The 22232-nt window shown below is 42.0% G+C and overlaps 1 protein-coding gene across 1 annotated transcript; it reads right to left on the reverse strand.

Moving 5' to 3' along the window:
* Nucleotides 1-1270: 1270 nt before the first annotated feature.
* Nucleotides 1271-9181, reverse strand: ndfip2 (Nedd4 family interacting protein 2). Its single transcript, XM_076723397.1, has 8 exons — nt 8973-9181; nt 4897-5119; nt 4468-4598; nt 4141-4228; nt 3686-3810; nt 3481-3547; nt 3286-3392; nt 1271-3204 (listed from the first exon to the last, which is right to left on the reverse strand). The coding sequence occupies exons 1-7, from the start codon at nt 8997-8999 to the stop codon at nt 3289-3291; spliced, it is 765 nt and encodes a 254-aa protein (XP_076579512.1). The 5' UTR covers nt 9000-9181; the 3' UTR covers nt 1271-3204; nt 3286-3288.
* Nucleotides 9182-22232: the final 13051 nt, after the last annotated feature.

The raw sequence follows: 22232 nt of genomic DNA on the forward strand, positions 1-22232 counted from the left end.
CACCTGCTGGACAAGAAGTGACCACCCACAGGGATCCCGTTCACCATTCATCAGCCACAAAACAGGACAGGCACAGAACAGGCATAGCAGTATAGTGTAGCTGAGCGTGTCCAGTGAAGCTCACCCTCATCATTGGTTCTCCTGGTGTTTTTGTGCTGCAGGAAGTGATAGAGAACGTCACTTATATTATTACAGTGCAGCCAGCTAATTTCTACTTACTTACAAAGAAGCACATTACAACATTTAGAATACAACAGTATACACAATACAAATATCTCTTTGGCAGGTACCTGTTGACACGCTCTTCACCTTCCCCGAGACATCTGAACATTCTTCTTGTCTTCCACCACTTGAACAGTGTATTATATCACTTATATCACTTACTTCATCACCATCATCATACAATAAAACAGAAGTAGGACATCAGAAATATTTAAACTGTGTATTATGCTGCAATAAATAGCAACGGTCTATGTAGAAATATATGTTAGTCAACATTCTACATTCAGTAACAAGAAAAATAGAATACTACTAATAACAATACCAATACTACAATAATAACAGCAATCATAGTATGTTAGTGAAATAATAGAATCCAACATGTCATTTTACTGGCAGGCTTTTGAACTTTATTGGCATTTTTGCAAGACATAATCTGTCAATTTAATTCCAGTTCCGATAAATGCATAGCAACTGTTTGAGAAGATTTTTCAAGGATTATCTTGGACAAAACAAAAAAAAATGAAAAAAAAAACAAAACAAAAACCAAGTATGGCTGCCGTCTTAGTTTTTTCTTCATATATTTACAAAGAAATGTGTTTGTGCTAGATTAATCCTAATATTACCCCACTCGCTGAGGTGGATAAATCATGCAGCAGAGTTTTAATTGGTTGAAAGATCTCGATATTGCTGAAAGAGGCTTTAGTGGGAGTCAAAAGAAAAAAAGAGAAAAGCATAAAAAAAAATATGGGCAATACTTACTGTCACAGTTCAGGCTAAAAGCACACAATAACAATACTATTATTTTGAAAAATAAAAAGTGCAAAAGGCAAAATATCCATTTGGGATGATTAAGAATTCCAGTTACAAACTTGGATGGCTAAGATTACTTTTTTTCTTTCTCTACTCACCACACCAAGTTAAGCAGATTCACAAATCATACTGTACAGACGTTCTTCAAAGTGCAAATATTATGAATTGGCATAAGCTTGTATGTACATTTTATTTTCTGGATGACCGACATAATCAAAAAGCAGAGGGGGGGGGGGTTTGTCTTTGTCCTGTCAGGCAATCATTCGCATGGCGCACAAGCTCACGTACGACTCATTCGCGCTGGACAGTATCTGCTGATGCTCAGTCACATAAGAAAAGGTGTTTTCTCCACACAGACGCCACCTCCTGAACAGGAGCTACGCTACAGCCCAATCCCCACGTCCATATGGAGGGCAAGTGCCCATCGAGAATATCCTGTATACACACATATTTCTCCGTAATTATCTTTTAACATTTTCATATTACGTTCTTCTGGGGGATTTTCGTCGTTTTTGATTTGTATGCGCTGCTCTCGTTTTCCTGAATGTTTGTATATCACCCTTACTTAAAGAAAACAAATTCCCAAACCCAATTACTCTTTCTCGCACTCGTCGTGAGGGTGGGGGGGGGGGACAGTGGGACTGGGCGTACATCACCAAAAGCTTTCTCGCTCCACGAAAAGAAAAAGGAAGAAAAGTTCGAGTCGAATCGGGACAGATCTGTGTGTTGGGTTTTTCTAAATTTCACATTTCACATGTTTTTATTGCGTTCTGTGATTTCCTGCAAACAAAATGGTTTTGTTGGTAACACACACACACACACACACACACACACACACACACACACACACACACACACACACACACACACACACACACACACACACAGAGGGCTCTATCCAAAACTGAACCACCTCAATCTGGACCGAACCTGATCTCAATGTCTGATGACTAAACTACATCATTAAAAATAACTAAATTGCATACTTCTCCTGCACTTCCTCAGCACCGGAGCGGGAGACGCACGCGACGCTCACCTCCCTGCCTTTGGGCCACGTTCCTCCGCTGCGGCCTCAGATTTACACATCCTGTTTTTTGGCAATCGGTGTGGAGAAATCGGTTTGGTTTGGGTCGTTTGAAGCATTATTTTCCTTTCGCAGTGGTAAACGTAGCCCTCCTCTTCTAAAAATGTCATGATCGATGAACATTTTTACTGCATAGGTTGGGTCAGCACGACAGTTAAAAGGCAAAGAAAGGATAAGCGACTATGTTTGTATGTAAATGATGTTTCTTATTCCGATGGCTCAGAGATTCTAGAAAAAATAAATTGTGTTGTTTCGGTGTGTTAATCTGGCGTCAGAGCTTCATTTAACAGATTGTAAGTTTCGAGTCATTTCAAGCAGAAAGTCGACAGGAGTCCCACTGGCTTTGAAAAGACTAAATGCATCAGGGTCTGTGATATGTAAACTGATAAATGCAGGTTGTTGGTTTTCCCTCACACTTAAGACGAAAATTTTCCATCTTGCCTTTTGGCTTTTTTCCATTTCAACCAGATTTGGCGTCGCCTCACATTAACGAGGGTGTAAAAATGCTACATTAAACTAAGACTTTCCATAGGTGGAATGGCAAAACTGGTGCGGAGATTGTTTAAGATATCTTGTGAAGGACCAAACCTGAAATTTGTCGCAAAATGTCAGAGACAGGGAAAATTGAAAGGGAACTACAGTGACATTGATTTGCATGCGTTTCCTACATTTAAGACATTGTTTCATTGTGCTTTTGTTTAGTGTTTCAGCAACTCCTAGAATATTGGCTATCTCAATTTTTGCAAGGGTTTGCTGAATTTGCCTCAGGTAACGAAGGTCCCACTCATGCGGGGGGGTTCACACGATCCTACAGCGGTAAAGAGCTTGGAATCAAAGGAAAACGAAAAACAAAAACAAAGGCGGGGAAGAGATCTGATCATCAAAGACTTGTTTTTCAGCTCGGTTCAGAAGTAGAGGCTTCAGAGCGAGTCGTGTTCGGCTTTTAATGACACTGGTAACACTTTCTCCCTACTTCTTTCCTTCATTCCTTCCCCGTCTCCTCTCTTCACTGCAGGCTCCTCGGTCAGGTCATTCGAGGGGGAGGGAAGGACGTTCACATTGGAAAGGAATGGTGATGATGTGGAAACCTGTGGGGAATCGAATAACATCATCAGGGCAAGCTGCAAGAGTGATGGTATATACATATAGATGTTCAGGAGACACTTTACCTTTTAGTAGAGGAAGAAGAGGCGTGTTCTATGAGAGGTGGCCATATTCTCTGACATGTTGCGGACTTTTAGGTAGTTCACAAAACCCCTGAAGAACAGCAGGAGACCTGAGGAGGGAAAGGACGGTTCACCTCATGCATAGGTCTCCACATGTGGCTCAGTGAGACAATAAAAGATGACCACAAAAACACTCACCAAGCAACAAGAAGATCCACCAGAGCCAGTACTGACCGTTAAAGTAGCCAGTGAAGTAGTCAGAGAACTGGGCACAAGGAAAAAGGCATTCTTCATGAAGTATGATTTTTTTTTTTTTTTTTAAATCTTGTAATGGCAATAGAAGACCTGTCTGTGAGTAATAAAACCAGAAAACGTGTGTGTGTATTTGCATTTGTGTACTCACCCTGACGATAAGAATCCACTTGATGAGCGAGAGGCCGAAGCCGCAGATGGCTCCATACCGTCCTGCGATGGTATTGGTCAGACAGAAGGACAGGCAGAACCCGATCCAGTTGAACAGGAAGGCCACTGGAGGGGCAAAGATGTGATGCTCATTTTGCCTTCCAACAACAATCCTTCAATCTTTTATGTACAACAGCATATTTTTGCAGTATTTTATGTTGAATAGAAACAAAAGCAGTTAACACTTAAAGAGAAGTTGAACATGAATGTTGGCATTGTTTGAGCAAGACACACACAGAGTAGGAACCTTTTATACATATAAATCCTGAAATGAGCTAATCCCACATCTATCATTTAAGGTTTATGGTTACATTGTGTCACAATCTTGGTAAAACCAGTAATTCAGGCTCACGTTTCAGCAGAATAGTGAAAAATGTTAATAAGAGACAGACTTACTGAAAAAGGCCAACATGAAGATTCCATCGTTCCCCACCCGAAGCTGATCGGCGTCACTGAAATCGTCTCTGGGAGGGAATTCGTCATCCTGACATGCACATAAACAATGCAGATGTCGCATTTCTGAGCAACAGCTCGACAGAACAAAAAAAACCTGCTACACAAACTCAGGAACTTGAGTTCTTACATGTCATGAGGATGGGGTAGTTAAGACCCACTTTAGCTCACTTTGAGGTAAACCCCAGCCATTGAACATGTAAACAAAACGACACCACAACAAGAATAGCATGCTTATCTGACCCAGCAGGAGCATGGGAGTGTCCTCACCCGTGGCATCACCTCCACAGTGGAGGCAGCCATGGCTGCCGCTTTGGCCTTCTCTGCTTCGTCATACGTGGGCAGCGAGGTGGCGACGCTGTAGGGTGGAGGCACTGGGAAATCTCCTCGGAAACTGGTCTCTGTGGGAATGATGGAGAAGGAGAAGGCACGGTTAGAAAGGGAAGAAGGGGGACCGCATACGGTATCTAGCTGAGCCGCAATGTGGTGATGCTGTCATGGAAATCGGCACTGACTCAGGAGTAAAGACACTCTATGAAACTGCCAAAAAAACACCACAAAATTGCTGCTGTTGCTATTTTAGGAATCACACAACCACACACAAAAATAAAGCCGCTGCTCAGAAAGACAAACTAATAGATGTCGAAATAATGGAAACACATGTCCTGGTTCATCAAACAAGATAGCTTTCACGCATACCAGGTGCTGCAGCGGTTGCCCCCAGCTCAATGGAGGCGTAAGGAGGTGGAGGTGCCTCCGCCTCCCCCTGAGTCCTCGATCCTGATGCCTCTGGTGCGGAAGGCGCCGGGCTCGCCTGGGCCTGACTCTGGTCCTGGCTGGATGCGCCAGCCTGGGCCGTGGCGGAAGTGCACGGTTGCTGCTCACTGGTTGAGGCCTCCGAAGAGTCGTCCTCGTTGTGCAGCTGGAGGAGAGAGGGTGAGATGGGGGTGGGGCTGGTTAGAGGAACTGGCACAAGCAGATCAGCTGATCAGTCAGCCAAAAAAGTGTGGCTGCTCAAGGGGATGTTCACACTGCTCCAAATGTCTAAAACTGGCAACAATCTCATACTTTCTGAAGCTGAGAAAAGTGCAGCTGTGCAAAAAAGGCCACAAAATATGAACACCACTTCCGACAAATACAACATAGTGTGTGTGATGGGAGCTGCCACCTGGGTAGAATAACAAGGTACTGAAGCTGTTGTACGGTTTTCATCTGATGCATTTGGAAGATTTCAGCTATTTTATGAGCACTGTTTCCTGATAGCTGCACCAACATCAGCTGGCTATATGTGTTGTCGTATTGACATTTTCGAGCTGAATGAGTGGGTTGACATGAGCAACACAGTATTTCAACTTTGAAATAATATACAGTATATAATGGGCTACACCTTATAGGCACATATACAATACAAAGCCCAATTTTCCCAGTATTTTACATTCATTGCACACCGCTATGAAATCAACTTTAACTCATTAAAAGTATTATTTAAACAGATATTCATCCTGCGTCATCGGTTTACGTGGGGTTTGACCCAGGTATAATGGAATTAAACTGTAATCAACTTCTGCTACAAACTTACTGAATTTCCCCAGTGTGGGATCAATAAAGTCTCAGCTTATCTTAAACATGAGGAATGTAAACCAGCTCAATTTTGTCTCATTGATAATTGCCAAACAACTTCCTGTTGACTCTCTTTATTACTGCTGAACATTTCCTGTTACCACATCCGGAGGATTTTATTATTTTTATTATTATTTAACATTCCACAGGTGATAGTATCATGATTGTGTCTGAAAGGGGCATCCTCGACAGGCTCGGTCGTTCACAAATGAGGATGGAGCGACTTTGTGAACACATGATTGGATAAAGCCAGCTCATTCGTAAACACATTTTGTTTGCAAATGACTGTATTCTATTTTTATTTAGGCTGGGGGTAACAGGTCTGCTGGGCAGGGTTAAAGCTACACCGTTTGCCCTCAGCAGAATGTCTGACACTGTGATCACACAGACGGGAGGGCGACATCATCTGTGCACTGAGGAAGGTCTCTGGAAAACTTATACACATGTAATCAGTTAATGAACGCCCCCCGCTACAGCTGAGAGAGTCGGTCATGGACTTAAGAACATCACATTTTCGTCAGACCAAGGAGTCAAATGCCTTCTGAAATTACATACAGGAAGATGGTGATTACAGGGTGAGCAAAGTGCCTCCTCACTTTCTCTGGGACTCTGTGCCCTTCAGGAAGTTGAACTAAACCCAGACAGACAGACAGACATCAACAAGAATCCATTGTGCAATATTGACAATAAAGCTGATATTTACCACAACAAAACACAACTTTTTATTTCGTAATTCTGTAACATCCAGTCAAAAATCATCAGCACCCATTAGGTTACCATATTATGGTTTATTCACTGGCATCTAACCTGAAGGACAAGCTAAATTATGCAGCATTAGCGGATAACAACCACAGACTAATCATGTGTTACACTGACAAAAGCTATGCAATCAATGTGGCGAGCAAGCTCAACCTGTTCACAGCTGGAAGACAAATTTGTGAAGAATGCAAGTGAAAAGGATGGGACGGCTTTCACAGTATATTTCTGCCACATGGGCACTAAAACGGCAATGTGCCGGTTAGGGTGCATCTGTTAAATTGTGATGATATACCAGTCGCCATAAGCCTTTTGCTTTTTCACTTCTGGTCAAATACCTCACAGCAATCAGCACCTTTTAGGATGAACCTGCTACATGACACACACACACACACACACACACACACACACACACACACTCCTTGACGGATGAACTACAAAGTTCAAACAGAGATATGGTGCATACTAGGGTTGCAGCTGTGTGCTGGTTTCATGTTATACCATGACATGAAAAATGAAGGTTATCATACCATGTACGTTTGCTTATTTACAGTACTGAATTCCACCATACCGCTGTTATAAGAAAAATGTAATTTATATCAAGTTTTATGACATGGAAGCATTTGTTCAACCAAAAAAATAATAATAATAATAATAATAATAATAAAAAACCCTTGCAACTGGTAGGTCGAGGGGTTGGGGCCTGGAAGAGATCCTTAGTAGAGTTTAGCTGGTTGTAAACTACAATTCATATTTTATCTGACTAACAGCTGCCTTTGTTGCAAGACAGCACCAGTACATGAAAGAGTTGATGGGCGACGCCCTTACTGCTGCAGTACATTTTAGTTTCAGTTTTAAACTTGCTTTACTTCGACTAGAAGCCATCTGAAACCTTTTTAATTGTTTTATTGATGTATGAATTGTAATGACCTGCATCACAGTTATGTATCTAAGTGGGAAGTTTGACTAATCAATTCTCTTATCTATAATCTTCTATTATGTAACGGCAATATTTTGTTGTGGTTAACAACAACCACGTCAAGCTGGAAGTAAAAAGTCACAAGTGACGAATAACAGGAGAGCTCTATTAGCTGTTAGATCTTTTTTAAAGAGCAGTCACAATTAAAATGACATTTGATCATAACCACACAGTTAAACTTCACAAAAAAAAATCCTGGAATTCAAACCACCTCATCAAACTCCACCAGTGCAGGGTCCACATGCATGAAGAAGTGGCTGACGACTGGCTCAGAATCAAGGACGAGGCATAACGCACCCTCGCACACAAGATTACATAAGATCTTAACAACATAGCCACAAGCCTCCTCATGTGTCCAAATATACCCAAAAAACTCATGCAGGCCTGCTGAGATCAGCAGTTCCCCATACTGAGATGAACCTGAAAGAGGGGAAAATGTGAGGATGGGGCTGTCTACCTTCATTCATTTGGCCTGAATGTTTTGACCTGCCCGATATCTAAATAATCCCTGAGAGCCCGTTGTCCAGAAGTCTTGTTGCATAAATGTTATTGTACTAAAAAAAAAAGGATTACTGTTGAAATCTGCACCTTGGTCGGGGTTGAAAAGTTGGAGCACAGGCCTGATTTGCTTTGGCTCACACTGAATCCTGAGGGATTATCGCTCACATACCCAGAACCGCAGGAATCGGGGCACAAAGCGGACTTTATCTCAAACTGGCCATAACACTTTCCGAAAACATAAATAAATAAAAACAAGTTCTCGGCCACTGTTGTTACTTTACATGCCTGGCAGCGTTTGCAGTTTACATTGTGAGGCTGCCATTTTTAAACTTTTTACTGCCAAGAGTACCTCACTAAATTTCTTGAAAATAATAATAAGAATATTGTATGTGCAGTTATTTAGTTAACAATACATAGGTAGATAGAACAATATACAGATAGATAGAACAATTACTTAGTTTTAATGTTTTTGCCTTCGCATGACTCTCCTTAACCCTCCCGGGTTATTATATAATTGGGCTACGTGACTTGAAAATATGCCACATTCAATATTAGCCACACAGTAAATCCCGCAGATAGCACTAACTAGCTAAGCTTTTCATCAGTGTTAGCATGTCAACAGCTGTGTAACTTAACACAGGTGTAATATTTAGCAGGTAGCTAACGTTAGTCGAGCCGATGCGGAAGTGCCAGCTGGCAGGCTAGCTGCCAAAACAAAACAGTGAGAGGAAATAAAGAGAAATTCCGGTAAAGTAAGAAGTCAGAGGCCACCTAACGGGTTTTCTTGTCGCATTTACGTGAAATAACTCCTTCAAATTGAGTTGCAACAATTGAGCAGTGACTTAATTTCAGCAAGGCCTTGTTTCCTGTCACAGGCAGGCCGAGCTAGCAGACGCTGTTTTGATCTGTCCGCACTTACCACTTGGTATCGGCTTGCTGGGTCCATTCCGACGAGATTCAGCTGGCAAGCAAGCCAGCCGAGAAAACGACGAGAAAATCTAACTTGTTGTTACGCCTATGTCTGTGTTGCGGACAGGAGATACTTCTCTCGGACAACGCTGAGTAGCGACCGATGTCAAAAATGGCTGCTCTCTCAGCGTTCTCGCCTGGAAATACACCGTTCTTGGTAAAAGGTTGACCAACAGAGTCAAGCTATTCCCAAACTCTGATACTTCCGATTACATATTTCAAAATAAAACATTACATTCGACGGTCCTGTTTTCAACTGCTTTAATTTTGTACGTAACACAAAGAAAATCACTGTAGTTGGCTAGAACGTTTGAACCCCTGCCTTCAAAAGGTTACTCAAATAAAGAAAGAAAACAAAACAGTCCGCTGAAAAGTGTTTGACCAACGTAGCAGTTTTATTTTGAAGGTTGGATTGAATCATTTTATTTCCGATTTTAGTCTTACTACTGCATGCTTGATAGTGGTGGGAAGCGGGGGTTGAACACGGTTTTCCAGAGATTGCGGAAGCGTGTCTGACGTAAATGCATATAAAAATGGGGAACAAATGTACCACTAGGTGGAGCCAAAGCCACCTTAGATCACATTCATTGATTACCAAAAGTAAGTTACACTTCACAGCGCTGTATAGTTCTTTTTCTTGAAATGTTGATTATTAAACTAGAATTAGGCAAAGGAGAAGAATTTGGCTGTAGGCCCATCAGCTTGAGCAACACTTCAAAATTACAGTTATAACTCATGTTTTAGCACAGAGAAGATCGGGCCTTGAATGAAAGATGAATGCTGCATGGACAAATGTTTGCATTCAGAGATAATAATCCCAGCTTTCCACTTAAGATTTAACTTCACTGAAAAGCCAAAGCAGACAAGAAGTACTGAGGATAAAATATTAATCCACCCCCATGACAACAGAGCAAACTTAAAAACTACAGCAAAATATAATGAGTTTAACCACCAAGTTCATCCATTTCTCTACTCTTCTTATTGGTTCAGGAAAATATCTATATATATATTTTTTTTATCCAATGCACAAATTTAGGTTTTGTCGTGTTTCTTGCCCCTTGACGATTACTTTTTCAGTTACAGAGATCTGTCCTTCTGCATGTGTAACACTGCAGAAACAAGCATGTCCTGAACCCCCCAAGCTCTTAAAAACAGCCCTCGCCTGCAGAGAATAACCCCAGATGGATTTCAAGCCTTTTGCTGTTGGTTGTGAGTGTGCTGCCCTCCACAATATGCAGCCAACATTAACAGCTCACTGTCAAAAACAAATAACACTGAGCCATTTCACAGTCAAGATGCTTTAGTTTTCCCATGTGCAAAAGATTTCACTAAAATTTCCAAACTTGTTTGATAAAGCAGTCGTGTTCCTTAAGAAACAGGCTGACCCAAAACCATCAAGTTCAAAGCGGAGGAATTTGTTTCATCATTTAACATTCATCATTTTTGCTCTCCTCTTCATCAAAGCTGCAGATAGTACGCATTACATGACATGCATGTGTTTATTATGTAGAAATATGCAGAGTGAGGCAGGTTTGTGTCATTACCTCATTCTGAAGTTTACTCAGTCATGTGTCCTTGCCTCAGGGCTAATCCAGGATCAGCATTGCAGTGGATCAGTGAATAATAGGCTCTTGGTACCTTTATGAATGCAAGCACTGGAGTTTCAAGGATAAAGCACAAAGAGGTTCATAAACCATTATGTCTTGACTTTAAAGGGATAGTTGTTAGAAAAAATGTTCTGAGAAACCTATATACCCTGCAAACACCTGTATCCTGTATTTTGCCTTTTCGTGCGGCATTTTGAAGGCAAATGATGCTTGATGCATCATGAAGAGAAATTTTTGGAAAGGCTGATAAATGCTCTGTCTAAAACTTCCAAAAACCTAAAGTACTGCAGCTACTTTCCTTTAAAGGAACTCAGACAATGTCCTATCTGCCCAATCTATCACATTAATACACTTACAATTCCTTCAATTTGCCAAAAGCTGGGTAAAGCCACCCGAAGCAGAGTGAACAATGAATGCACAGCGAGGTATTGATAAAAGGCTCTTCCTGAATTAAATATTAATCCCATTCGCTAAGAAGGGGATTACTGTAGTACATGTATCAGTTAAGCACCTCATTCTGAGAGCGAGAGGGGCGGCGAGATTGGAAGATGTTGGAAAGAATGTGAAAAAGACGTGAGGTGTGATGGGGGAAAAAAGCAGGTGCAATATCCTGCATCATACAGTGTTTTGTTTCTTGCAAGTCTAGCGGCGTTAAGGATTGATGTGCAGTCGTGATATATGAGTTCACGCTGGTACCCTCCTAAAGATGCAGACCTGCATGACAGTAAAGAAGACGTGAAGACATTTGCCCGTTAAAGCCCCACTTTTAGAGCCCGTAATGGCACTTTGGAACATCCGTCACTGACACACACCTCCAAAGCAGGCACGTATCCACCCAGGCACACACACCACACAATCAGGATGTTGTTACTTGGCAACATCATTTCAAGGTAAATAGGTGCTATAAAAAGGTCTTACGTAAAGAAACAGTGGGTGTCTCTTTCAGATGCTGCAGCTTTTCAGCGAGGCAGACTCATTCTTATGCTGTGAAAGCTTTGCTGTTCGACTGGAGGTGAGTGTTTTGTCAGAGGCTGATGGAATTGTGTATTACAGGAGAAGACATCTGTTGTTTGCACGGATACAAGCAGCAATTAAATTGCCTCGCTGCAGTGTATTTTGAGTGAATTTACATTTCAGGTGAGGAAAACGGCATTAGAGGAAGGCTGTGCAGAAGACTTCAATGTGTTTCCGAAAGGGCTCATAAATCAGCCTCTACAGCATAAACAGTGGGATGCTTTGTGTAAGGGACTGCCTGAAAAGGATTAAGGGGAAGGGGGGGGGGGGGGGGTTAAAAAAGGGGGTCAGAGAAAATGTGTGTATTTTTACCAACAGTTGTGAAAATAATGAGCACAAAAAAGAAAAAAGTTTCAAGCATCCTCGCTGGGATTTGGAAAAATCATTTGTGCAAAAGATGAACGAATGCGTTGAAAAATACCTCCTTCATTAAAAAGCCAAAGTCAGTCCATGACTTTGTAGCTTAAAGTCTGCCTTTGTATATGTGATGTCAGTGGAGAAGTTAACTACAAATTCCAAGGTGCATTTCAATGGCTGACTGCATTATCCATCCCATCACACCTCATGCATCTTTAATACTTCAAGGTCAGTGTCCATTTTCCTCAAATCTTTGGAGTATTTTGCTCGTACTGCCCTCACTCTCCTGCCCTGAACAGGTAAGAACAGCAGAAGGCAGCAGGTGAGGCTGGGGAAAATCCCATCCAGCACCCACACAATCAGCCCTCACAGATGTGTGCTCTCCCCTCTGCTCTACTCCCTCTATACCAGCCACTTCCTGCTCCAGCTCAGGAAGTTCAGCCTGCCTCAGGAGCTGCTGGAGTTCTACACTGCAATCATGATGCACATCCGTCACTGTCTGGTTTGGATCGGCCACCAAACAGAACAGGAACAGACTACAACGAACAGTCAGGTGTGCAGAGAATACCACTGGTGCCAGCCTGACCTCCATTCAGGATGTATGCATCTCCAGAGTCAGGAAACAGGCCGGAAACATCACTGCAGGCTCATCAAGCAACGATCGCAACCTTTTCCTACTTCTCGCCTCTGGTAGGCGCTACAGAGCACTGCAGGCATATGAACAGTTTCTTCACAACAGGCCATCACTCATCAGTCAATCACCCTCGAACAGCCAAACATCCACACGTCTAGTATAGATTGTAATTCTCATCTTAAAATATGAGTTTTTATTAACATCATGCACCATCACTGTCAATATACAGTATGCACCCTGTATATGATGCATGTACACATGCACCTCCCAGCCATAGTTCCTCCAGTCTATGTACGCATATTGATTCGGTATTTAGTCCTACTGTACCTGTATCATCGACAAAAACCCCCCAGCTGACTTGACTGCAGACTTTTGCTGAGTATTCATTAGTCATGACCATTCATCCTCTTCATTCCTTACCATTCTTCACCTTATTTGTTCAGTTCTGTTGCCCTTGTTCTTAGCTGTATGTCTATTTCTGTGTAAATGTTGTCTATAAATGGTTCCAAACTTCATAGCTCTTTCCTGGAAACTCATAGGACACTATCATTAAATTACTCACCTGCAAAATAAAGTGCTATCAGTTGCATGCATTGTGCAAAAATCTCTAACTGTGTAAAAATGAAAAGCATATTTAGCCTGCATGTAACAAAATATGCTCTTAAAATAAAATTGCCTTGCCTTCGCTGTGTGTTTGAGTGTGTGTTTGCGAGGATTTTCCCTGGAAAAGACCAGACTTCAGGTGTTAAGAACAGCAAACGACAAAGATTTCATGAACTGGGTGTGATCTGAATTACGATTGTGTTACACTGAAATAAAATAAATACAGAAGCATTTCAGATGTGTATTTATCTGAAAACAGATCAGTATTGATTTATACTGTCTCTGGATTGATGCACTGTGCAAAAGATTTATCTTTTGTTGCTCTGTCTTGTTTAAAGCAGTACAGTAATAAATACTTGGCCAATAAAATTATTCAAGAAGAATAAGTTATATCCACTTGGTACTATGATGACTTTGAATGTATCACTAATGAATGCATGTGCTTCTTTCATCATCATATGTATGTGCCTCACATAAAGGCAAGCAAATGTTACAGATTATAATTTTAAAGAATAATGAATGAGCTGCAAAGATTTGAATTCGGTTGCTGTTCGGCCCACCTCTCTAACACTGGCGGTATATTAGGATAGAGCAGTAATTGTAATGTGTAAATAAGCAGAAACTCTGTCCATGAAATTGGCCCCTGTACAGTTCAAACTACAAACACTGAGTAATTAAACGTGTAATTATGGTGTCTATGGCTCTATTGATACAGGCTATATAAAATGTCTTTAAAATAACCATCGGTATGAGCTACAAGCAGCTGCTAATTAGCAAGAAATGTGAAAAAGGAGAGCATTAATCACACGTACACGCCTCCTGGTGTCTGCAGATGAGTGTGTGGGTGTGTGAATTTGTGTTTGGGTGGTGGTGCTGGTGATGGTGGTGGTGGAGGGAAGGGCTGTGCGTGGAGCTTACATGCTTGCATGTGTACTGTATGTTCTTAAAGCGTCCAGCAGAGGGCAGACAATACAAAGTTATAGCATGGGGTGCTATTTTTTTATTTTTTTTTTATGTCACCATGCTGTGAAAACACACTGAATATCACTCTCAAACACACACGTATGAACTGCAACTATGCTCATGCATTTTGGTGTTATGATTGAAACTGCATTTTGATGGTAGACACACATCAAGCTCAAGGATTAGAAGTGCTCCTGTCATGGGGTGGGGGGGTGGGGGGGGGGCACGACAGGCTGATAATATCTGAACAAAGGAAATGAGAATGTGCACTCCAGAAAGTGGCTATGTAACAAGTGATTTCATCTTGTGTAACAAGTGAAGCCTGATAGTGTCATCTGTTCAGACTATTGCATGAAACATGGAACATTATTTTGGAGCAAGATCTGCCATGAGATACTGATGAATCAAGAGAAAGTGCAGTGGGATGATTTCAATTATTCTGCCGCATCGTGCCGAGCTGAATAGGAGACTGAATGGCTTTTATTTTTTTTATGATGCTCATTTTTGGCAGTGTGAAGTTCCCTGTAATGACCGAGCGCAAGCGGATGAAACTCATGAAATGGTGGTAAAGTGCACTAATTAAGTTTAGTGTCAGAGAACTTCAGATAGACTTGAAGATTTGGAACAAATGAAGCCGTCTGAATCATAAGAGATCAAGTGTTTTTATACCCAAACTGAAGGGATTTCAAGCGTCCAGACTACAGGCCATCATGCAGCAACATCCTAATTTCTCTGGGTACTGCAGGCAAGGAGAAGCAGCTTTATTTATAAAGCATGTTTCATGCACTGCAGCAATTCAAAGTGCTTTACAGGGTAATAAGAATGCACTAAAGTTGAAAGATTTACAATTAAAAAGTACAGACAAGACAGAAAAGACTTAAAAGGCAAACTAATGCAGTTCAAATCAAGTGGAATACAGATAAAAGAACACAACAAATAGCCCACTTTGAGATGCACATTTTGAGTGAACCCGTGTGTTTTTCTTGAATTTTCTCATCCCCCGTCCTTCCTGATTCTACTCTCGAGCTGATATTTACGTCAAAGTTGGCCGCCTGAGGCAGGCGAGAACCAGAAATTCTCCTCTTGGTCAAAAACCTCACCATCCACAGATGGATGAGAATCATATGGGGTGAAGCTCCGCCAGATGTCCCGAGGGTCCTCGAAGGTTCAGAAGACACGAGCATGTCAGAGAGTATTTGGGCCCAGAGCCACAGAGTGATTCATCGGCAAGCAGCAAGATTTTGAAATCAATTCTCTGAGTGACGTAGCCAGTTGGAGGATTTTAGGTTGTATTTCCTGGTTTTCGTTGCTTCCCTGGCAGCGAGGTTCTGAATAAGTTGGAGTTGTTGAAGAGCTTTTTTTTTATAATTCCTGTGAGCAGATCATGGCAGTCATCCAAAAACATCCAGTTTTCCTCTTGACTTTTTATGCCTTAGCCTCCTTTGGTTTTGCCAGCCTTTTTGTCCTGAACTTTATTTCACCAGCCACCACAGCTTCACCAGCAGCATTTCAATCCTCGCTCCTCTGCCAGCTTCCTCAATCCTTCCTCAATCCTTACCCTTAGGATTTCGCTGCTGTCTGATGGGGTCAGTTAAGATTCAAATTTCCAAACAATCAGCACCCAAAGTCTGAAATAAACTCCAGTACATGCAGAACTTGTTAGCTCACCCACGCTTGCTCCCATGACCACATCCTCAAAGGATCCAATTCAAAGTCCTTCACAACCGACTTCACCGCCTCAGTACCAACCATACTCAGGACCAAGCACCAGATACATACTAGAATAAAAACATGCATAACTGCTTAATGCTCCACTATGTTCATCAGCTAACAGCAAACTTTATCTGATTGTGATTCAGTTTTTCAGAGTTTTATCACTGAAAACAAAAATTAAAATGGCGCCAGTAAGAGGGAACTAAAACATTAAAGGCACAGGCCATAAAACCAAAACAATGAGCTAGAGGACACTAAAGCTAAGCTAGTTGCTAGCTTCGTCTGATGGTGTGCAGTGGGTTGTGTGTGGATGCTCTGTAGAGAGGAGCCTATTCTCTGTGGGTGTGTGACCTCTTTCACTTTACACATTGTCATTTGATCTATTTTTGACATAAAAATATTGAGTATAGCAGCTTTAAAGTCTACAAATCTGGTAAATTCTCAAGCATCAGTACAAGATGAAATCACAGACAATGCGGCAATTTATCACATGTATGTAAATCAATTCTGAAAGACTGTTTAAGTCTTATATGTTACTTTATGAGACACGTTTAACTTACATTGGATGATGTCACGTAAATCAAAGCCTAACACTACTGTATTCTCTAAAGACATGTAGTGAGCTGCACAGCTACAGATGCAGTCATGTTCAGTTAAACATGGCATTAGTTAGATTCATAAGTTATTGTCATAAATGTGAAGCTAGACTACACAAAATATTCCTCTCCAGTTTAACAGGGCAAAGCAGTGGTCACTATTCCCTTTAATCTACCTCCAAAGAGCATGTTTTTCTTAGTAATGACTGCAGTGAGCAGATGTGACTTAAGATATGAGTTGTTTCTAGGTCGCACATAATAGGACATGTTGTTCTCTGTAGTATTGAACACTTGGGGAATAACCCTTTAAATGTTTAATGATCTGGGGATATGCAGTCGCCTCTTCAAGAAAAGTTTATTGTGTAAGGACTCATTGGAGGAAGTATGAGCCATCAAAATATTGCCTTACAGTACGGGACGTCCCTGCCTGCCAGCTGATGCCAGGAAGTGTGTCTTACAAAATAAAAGACAGGTTCTAATGAGGGAGTAATGAGAGACAGAGTGTCGAGATGAGGGGTAGAGAGCGAGCTAATACACTGCCGCTGCCGCCGCAGCTGTTGTGTACCATTGAGCGCATAAAACAGAAAGGCATCATCAAAAAGCACATGGAAGAGTCAATGTATTCCCCGTAGTCTCCGAGACAGTCTTTTGATGCTGAAACAGACTTTCTTTCTCTCTCCATCCTTCCCTTCTCCCTCCTACTCTCTCCCACGCTCCCTCCATTGCTTGCCGTGCTGCTGATGAATTAAAAGAAAGTATGTCAGTTGGCAGGCAGGGAGGGGAGAGAAGAAAGAAAGAAGACATCAGAAAGAATTCATTCAGTGAGTTTCTCAACAAGAAACACGGGCTGAATCTTCACCGCCTCATGAGCTTTCGGGGCTCCGAGGCGGTTATTTGGGTCAGCCATTGGGGTTGAGAAGCCACCGTGATCAGCACTTTCAACTTGGGTCAACAAAAACACGACAAAAAAACGGGACATATGTATTGATAAGCTACTTCATATTCCCATTAGAACAACTTGGCCTGAGCGTCCACGGGGTGCAAGCAGCGCTAAACAAGTGTAGCACCGTATAATACAAAGCCCTTGCTGTGGAAGCTGCTGTTGCTATGCGACTGTTGAGGGCCTGTTTGGACTACTGTATAGCACTGCTATGCTAAAAGTTGAAATGTTTTCATCTCGCAGCAACTGATGATCTGACTGCTCCAAACATGACGAGCTCTCAGCGCTGCACGGTGTGAGCCCGCATTTGAAATTTCCATTCAAAAAGAAGGAGAAAAGAAGTGGATTCTGTGAACTAGGTTAATGTTCCCAGCATGAATGCAGCCTCTCTCTGGGTTATGAAACAGACTCTGGTCCCAAAAGTTCAGTCTTTATAAAGCACCTACTAAACTTTTAACAGTGTAACTTCTGTTTTAAATTGAGGCTTTGTAACTTTTGCTGAACATATATCACAGAAACCTCGACAATGGCTGGAGCTGCTTCGATTTGGCAAGGCGTTTGATGTCAGATGATAGTGATGATGATGATGCTACTCGCAGCTGGTTTTCCAGGTTTGGGTCAGTCAGTCTTGAGCAGAATTTTTTCTTGAAAAGAGCCGCTCACAAGAACAGGTTGTTGCTTTGCAGCTCATGTCGCAGGTCGTCAGGCACATCAGCTGATCCCGCATGAAACAGCAAATACACTCAGTTCCTTTTGTTTGCTTCTCATGTCCTGAAACCTCTCGCCGAATGCCTGAAGGAGTTTTCACACTCAGCAGCACGCTCAGGTGTCATAGCAGCTTTCGTTCTTGCAGAGCAGGAAAATGCACAGTTTCCTCTTTCCAGTTGGGTTGCAGCAACAAACATGGGTCATGATAACCTACTTGCACAGACGACCTATATGGCTGAGGAGAGGCTGTTTCAGACAGCTAAAAATCACCATCATTTAGCTCAAAGTGCTGCAGTTCCAGCCTCACAGAGCCACCAGCAGATTGTAGGCTCTTGTTTAACCACAATTTATACTGCTCATTGCTTCATATAACCACCATATCTCTGCCCTGCATGTTCTTTTTGTGCATTTTTCGTGTTGTACGGTTATTTGCTGCTATTGCGGCCTCACATTTCCCCACTGAAAGTAATGAAAATGCTATCTAATATCCAATTCTTGACATCATAATTAAATATTCATATTCTTTTCATTGCTCGTTTATGAAAGCAATAACTCACTCACCACAGTGCTTCAGAGCAGCTCATGGAGCTCCACTCTGCTTCAGGTCATGCCTAACAATGGCTCTTATCCCCCACCCCCAGGAAAACTCACGAAGCATTCCGAGGCTCATTGTCTGTGAATGAAGAGCTATGATTCGTGCACAGTTGTGATGGTATTCATCAACACATCCCCTGAATATCTGATCCTCATCAGAACTCTTTGAGCAATTCTAGTAGATCTAGATCCTTTGCACTGGCAGTGCATGGATGTATGTATCCATGTATGTATGGATCTGGTTACCACTCGTCATAGTTTTTAGTTTTCCACGTGTTGTCCCTTTACAAAGCTTCAGCGTGAACATCCAGACTGAGTCGAGAAGATCAAAATGAGTGATAGCGACGCAGAGAGAGGGGAAGCCGCTCGTAATAAAATACTGTTTTCTTTTGTTCCGATAACCTTTGGTTGACTTTTGGTTTACAGGCCTCTCGAGTGCTTTTTATTAGTGACTTGGCATGTTGTTTGCCCGAGGTCATCCATCAACATCTCTGTCATCCCCCCAACGACCGCCACGCTCCTGAGAAATACCAGGCAGGACTGTAAGCTCAGATATGATCCTTTATTTATCTGTTTGGATGTTCTAAAAATAAGGACGGGGGACAGCTGTTTCCAACGCAGCAAAAGAAACTGACAAAATTGAAGAGTAGGAATATGTGTTTTTTTTTTCCCTCTCAAAACTGAGCGCAGAGATGATCTGGGGACCTGATGTGCTAGAAACAGTTTGACAGCACATGAAGCCTCTTGCAAATCTGTACTTTGGTTGTGTGATGGTACAGAGGCAAGAACTGCATGTGCTGTGAGTAGGAAGTTAGGCAGGTAGGTACAGCTGGATAAACAAACTGTATTTGCTATATTAAGGCGCCTCCAAAGCTCCTAACACCCTGCTGCGACACACACCAGATTTTTCCCTCTTTTCTGTCTTGAACGTCTGAGCCATCATCGAGATCTAACCCTCCAGCTCGCCTGATTATCCAGTATTTGGCCTTGTGTTCCCCTTTAGCCCTCATGATTGGTCGGGCCTCATTATTTCGTACTCCAACTGCCAAAAGAATATGAGTTGCTTCACTATGTGGGCTTGAACATGTCCTACAGACAAAATATGTGCCTTTTCAACAACAGCTCCAGTCACACGACTCCCTAAAACTGCTGAACAATGATATTCTTTAATGATTATTTTAATGATAAACTGTGAAATATACCTTGGGGTTAGAACCCCTATATACATTATAAAGGCTCCAAAGGAAAGAGATTAAAAATCTATCACGCGTACCCCAAGGGACTCATATGCCATGAAGAGGCAAGGGGGAATTGGAAAGCCAAGCTCAGCATTTTCTGAAGTGATTATGCATAAATAGTATGCGATATAGCCAATCTATATTTTCTCTACCTGAGATGGAGGGGAGGTGATCCCCCTCCTAAAGGGATTCCATCAGGCTGCTTCCTCACAGCAGCAGTAAAGACGTCTTATTTTAATGCTCAACGTGTGTTTTCTTGAATTACATCCACTGTTGTTTAATGTCACCAATTTGTTCATGGATGACTTATCCTGACCAAATTGACACAATCAGTTTCCATCATTGGCAAATGAGGGTCTCTCTCTTTCTCGAATGATTGCGATGCTGTGGAGCACCACACACGCCTGCTCTGGAGAGAACCTCAGGCCACAGAGGCAGCTGAACTGGGACTTCTTGACCCCAGAGGTCATCTCTCATCTCTGACCCTGCACTTACTTATCGCCACATTAAAGCGGCTTTGTGGGGGTGTCGGTGGGTCCGGATAGGGGTGTCATCAAGCACCTGGTGCAGGCGTATCCTCTGTCCTCCAAAGTCCATCAAAAAGTCCTGCTAATAAAGGAAGATAAAATGATTTAGTGTAAGCAACAGTGGTGCAGTTTAATAATAATAATAATAATACAACTGTGTATATTTTCCATACCTTACTCAAACTGGTGACCAGCATCCAACCATCAATTAATGGTTGCATATCATCTGCAAAGGCATTTCAGGTTAATTTCACAATGGAAGCACTGAAACGGAGGAACCAGCGAAGGGTTTTTAAAGGGAACCCACTGTGCTCACTAACAAAGTTTGTGCTTTGTGAAGATTTCTGACAAATGTGCAAAGTCTGTTGTGCAGCACTGTTAATTTCCCAGCATGCAATGTGCACATGTGCCACCCATCACCTGCCAAACACCAAGTAGTTTACCTGACTTTCTATTCATAAAATCTCACCCTCCTGCTCCCCAAAGGGTCCAAGAATTGAGCCGAGGGAATCCTATGAAGGAATTAGATTGATATATTATATTTCATATGCAAGTAAACGTCACACTGATATGTAATGTAGTCAACTATGAATGTATGATTCCAGGGATTTTATTGAAGGTTTTTTTTATAGCGAATGGACAGAGAATGACCACTGACTGCATGTACATACATATTATAGATGTTTTTTACAGCCTGAGTAGCGCATGACTAATAAATGCACCTGTAAAATCACTGGGGTCACTCAAAGGTATCAGAGCTTGAAAAGCTACAGAATCTCCCCACATCAGCTTCACTGCAGCTGGATCGTTCAGAGGCCACACTCCGCTGCCGGTTAGTGACATCATCCAGCACTAACATGAAGTCTGCTTTGAGAACTGTTTTTATTTCCCTTGAAAGAAAAAAAGCATTTCTTTCCCTGCCTTGAGCTCCCTGTGCAGTAGGTATTGGATTTGTTCAGCAATTTCAAACATGCTTTACTGCTTCGCTGTTGTCACCCACAGTCACAGTAAAACCCAACACAGCTGCTCCCAGTTGTATCTCTTTACGAGAGGTCCCATAGAGACATCATTTGAGACAGACTCATCCTTAATGAATTGCAATGCTTGGATTACCTCCGTACACTCAGCTGGTCCTTAAAGTAAATTAATTGCAATGTATTATTTACAGTTAACCCAGGTCTGTTTGTGCAGATATCCAGTATGAGCACGGCTGGCTACCATTAGCATCGTGTGCACGTTGAGATGTCTGAGCTGTGGTGGAGCTGGTTTAGAGGGCTTATACAGTATTAAGATTTTATCTTTCTCAGATATTTATTAGGGCGAACGCAACATTTCCAACTTCTCCTTTGCCAACAAGACAAAGATGAACTAATGGTGAGTGGAGTCTAGTAATGCCAGCTTTGCTGAGCATCCTGTTTCATTGTGACAGAGCTGACACCCAAAATTACATTATAACACCTTATTTTTCTGTGCAAATGTGCTGTTGTGTGTTGATGAATTCAAAAGTAGTTCTATGTGGGTCCCTTTGGTAGCTCTGACCTCCTTCTAATGGCCTAATTATAATCATTAGCTTTAAAAGCAGGAAACTCTCTTCGTAAATACACATTATACTCTATAGTGGTGGGGTTCTAATGTGGGATCCTGTGGAAGAAGAAGGAAATTCACGGGGTCTTTCAGTAGGAATTCCCTAAAATTTGCCACACTGGATCAGGACTT

This window comes from Chaetodon auriga, chromosome 23, assembly GCF_051107435.1.
Source record: "Chaetodon auriga isolate fChaAug3 chromosome 23, fChaAug3.hap1, whole genome shotgun sequence".
Taxonomy (NCBI): Eukaryota; Metazoa; Chordata; class Actinopteri; order Chaetodontiformes; family Chaetodontidae; genus Chaetodon; species Chaetodon auriga.

Bases quoted from the DNA above. Each gene is read 5' to 3' on its own strand.
- ndfip2 (XM_076723397.1), bottom strand. From the start codon at position 8,999: ATGGACCCAGCAAGCCGATACCAAGTG. The intron at 5,120-8,972 runs GTAAGTGCGGAC...TCTCTCCTCCAG, and splicing joins CAGCAAGCCGATACCAAGTG to CTGCACAACGAGGACGACTC. The intron at 3,393-3,480 runs GTGAGTGTTTTT...TTCCCTCCTCAG, and splicing joins GTGGATCTTCTTGTTGCTTG to GTCTCCTGCTGTTCTTCAGG.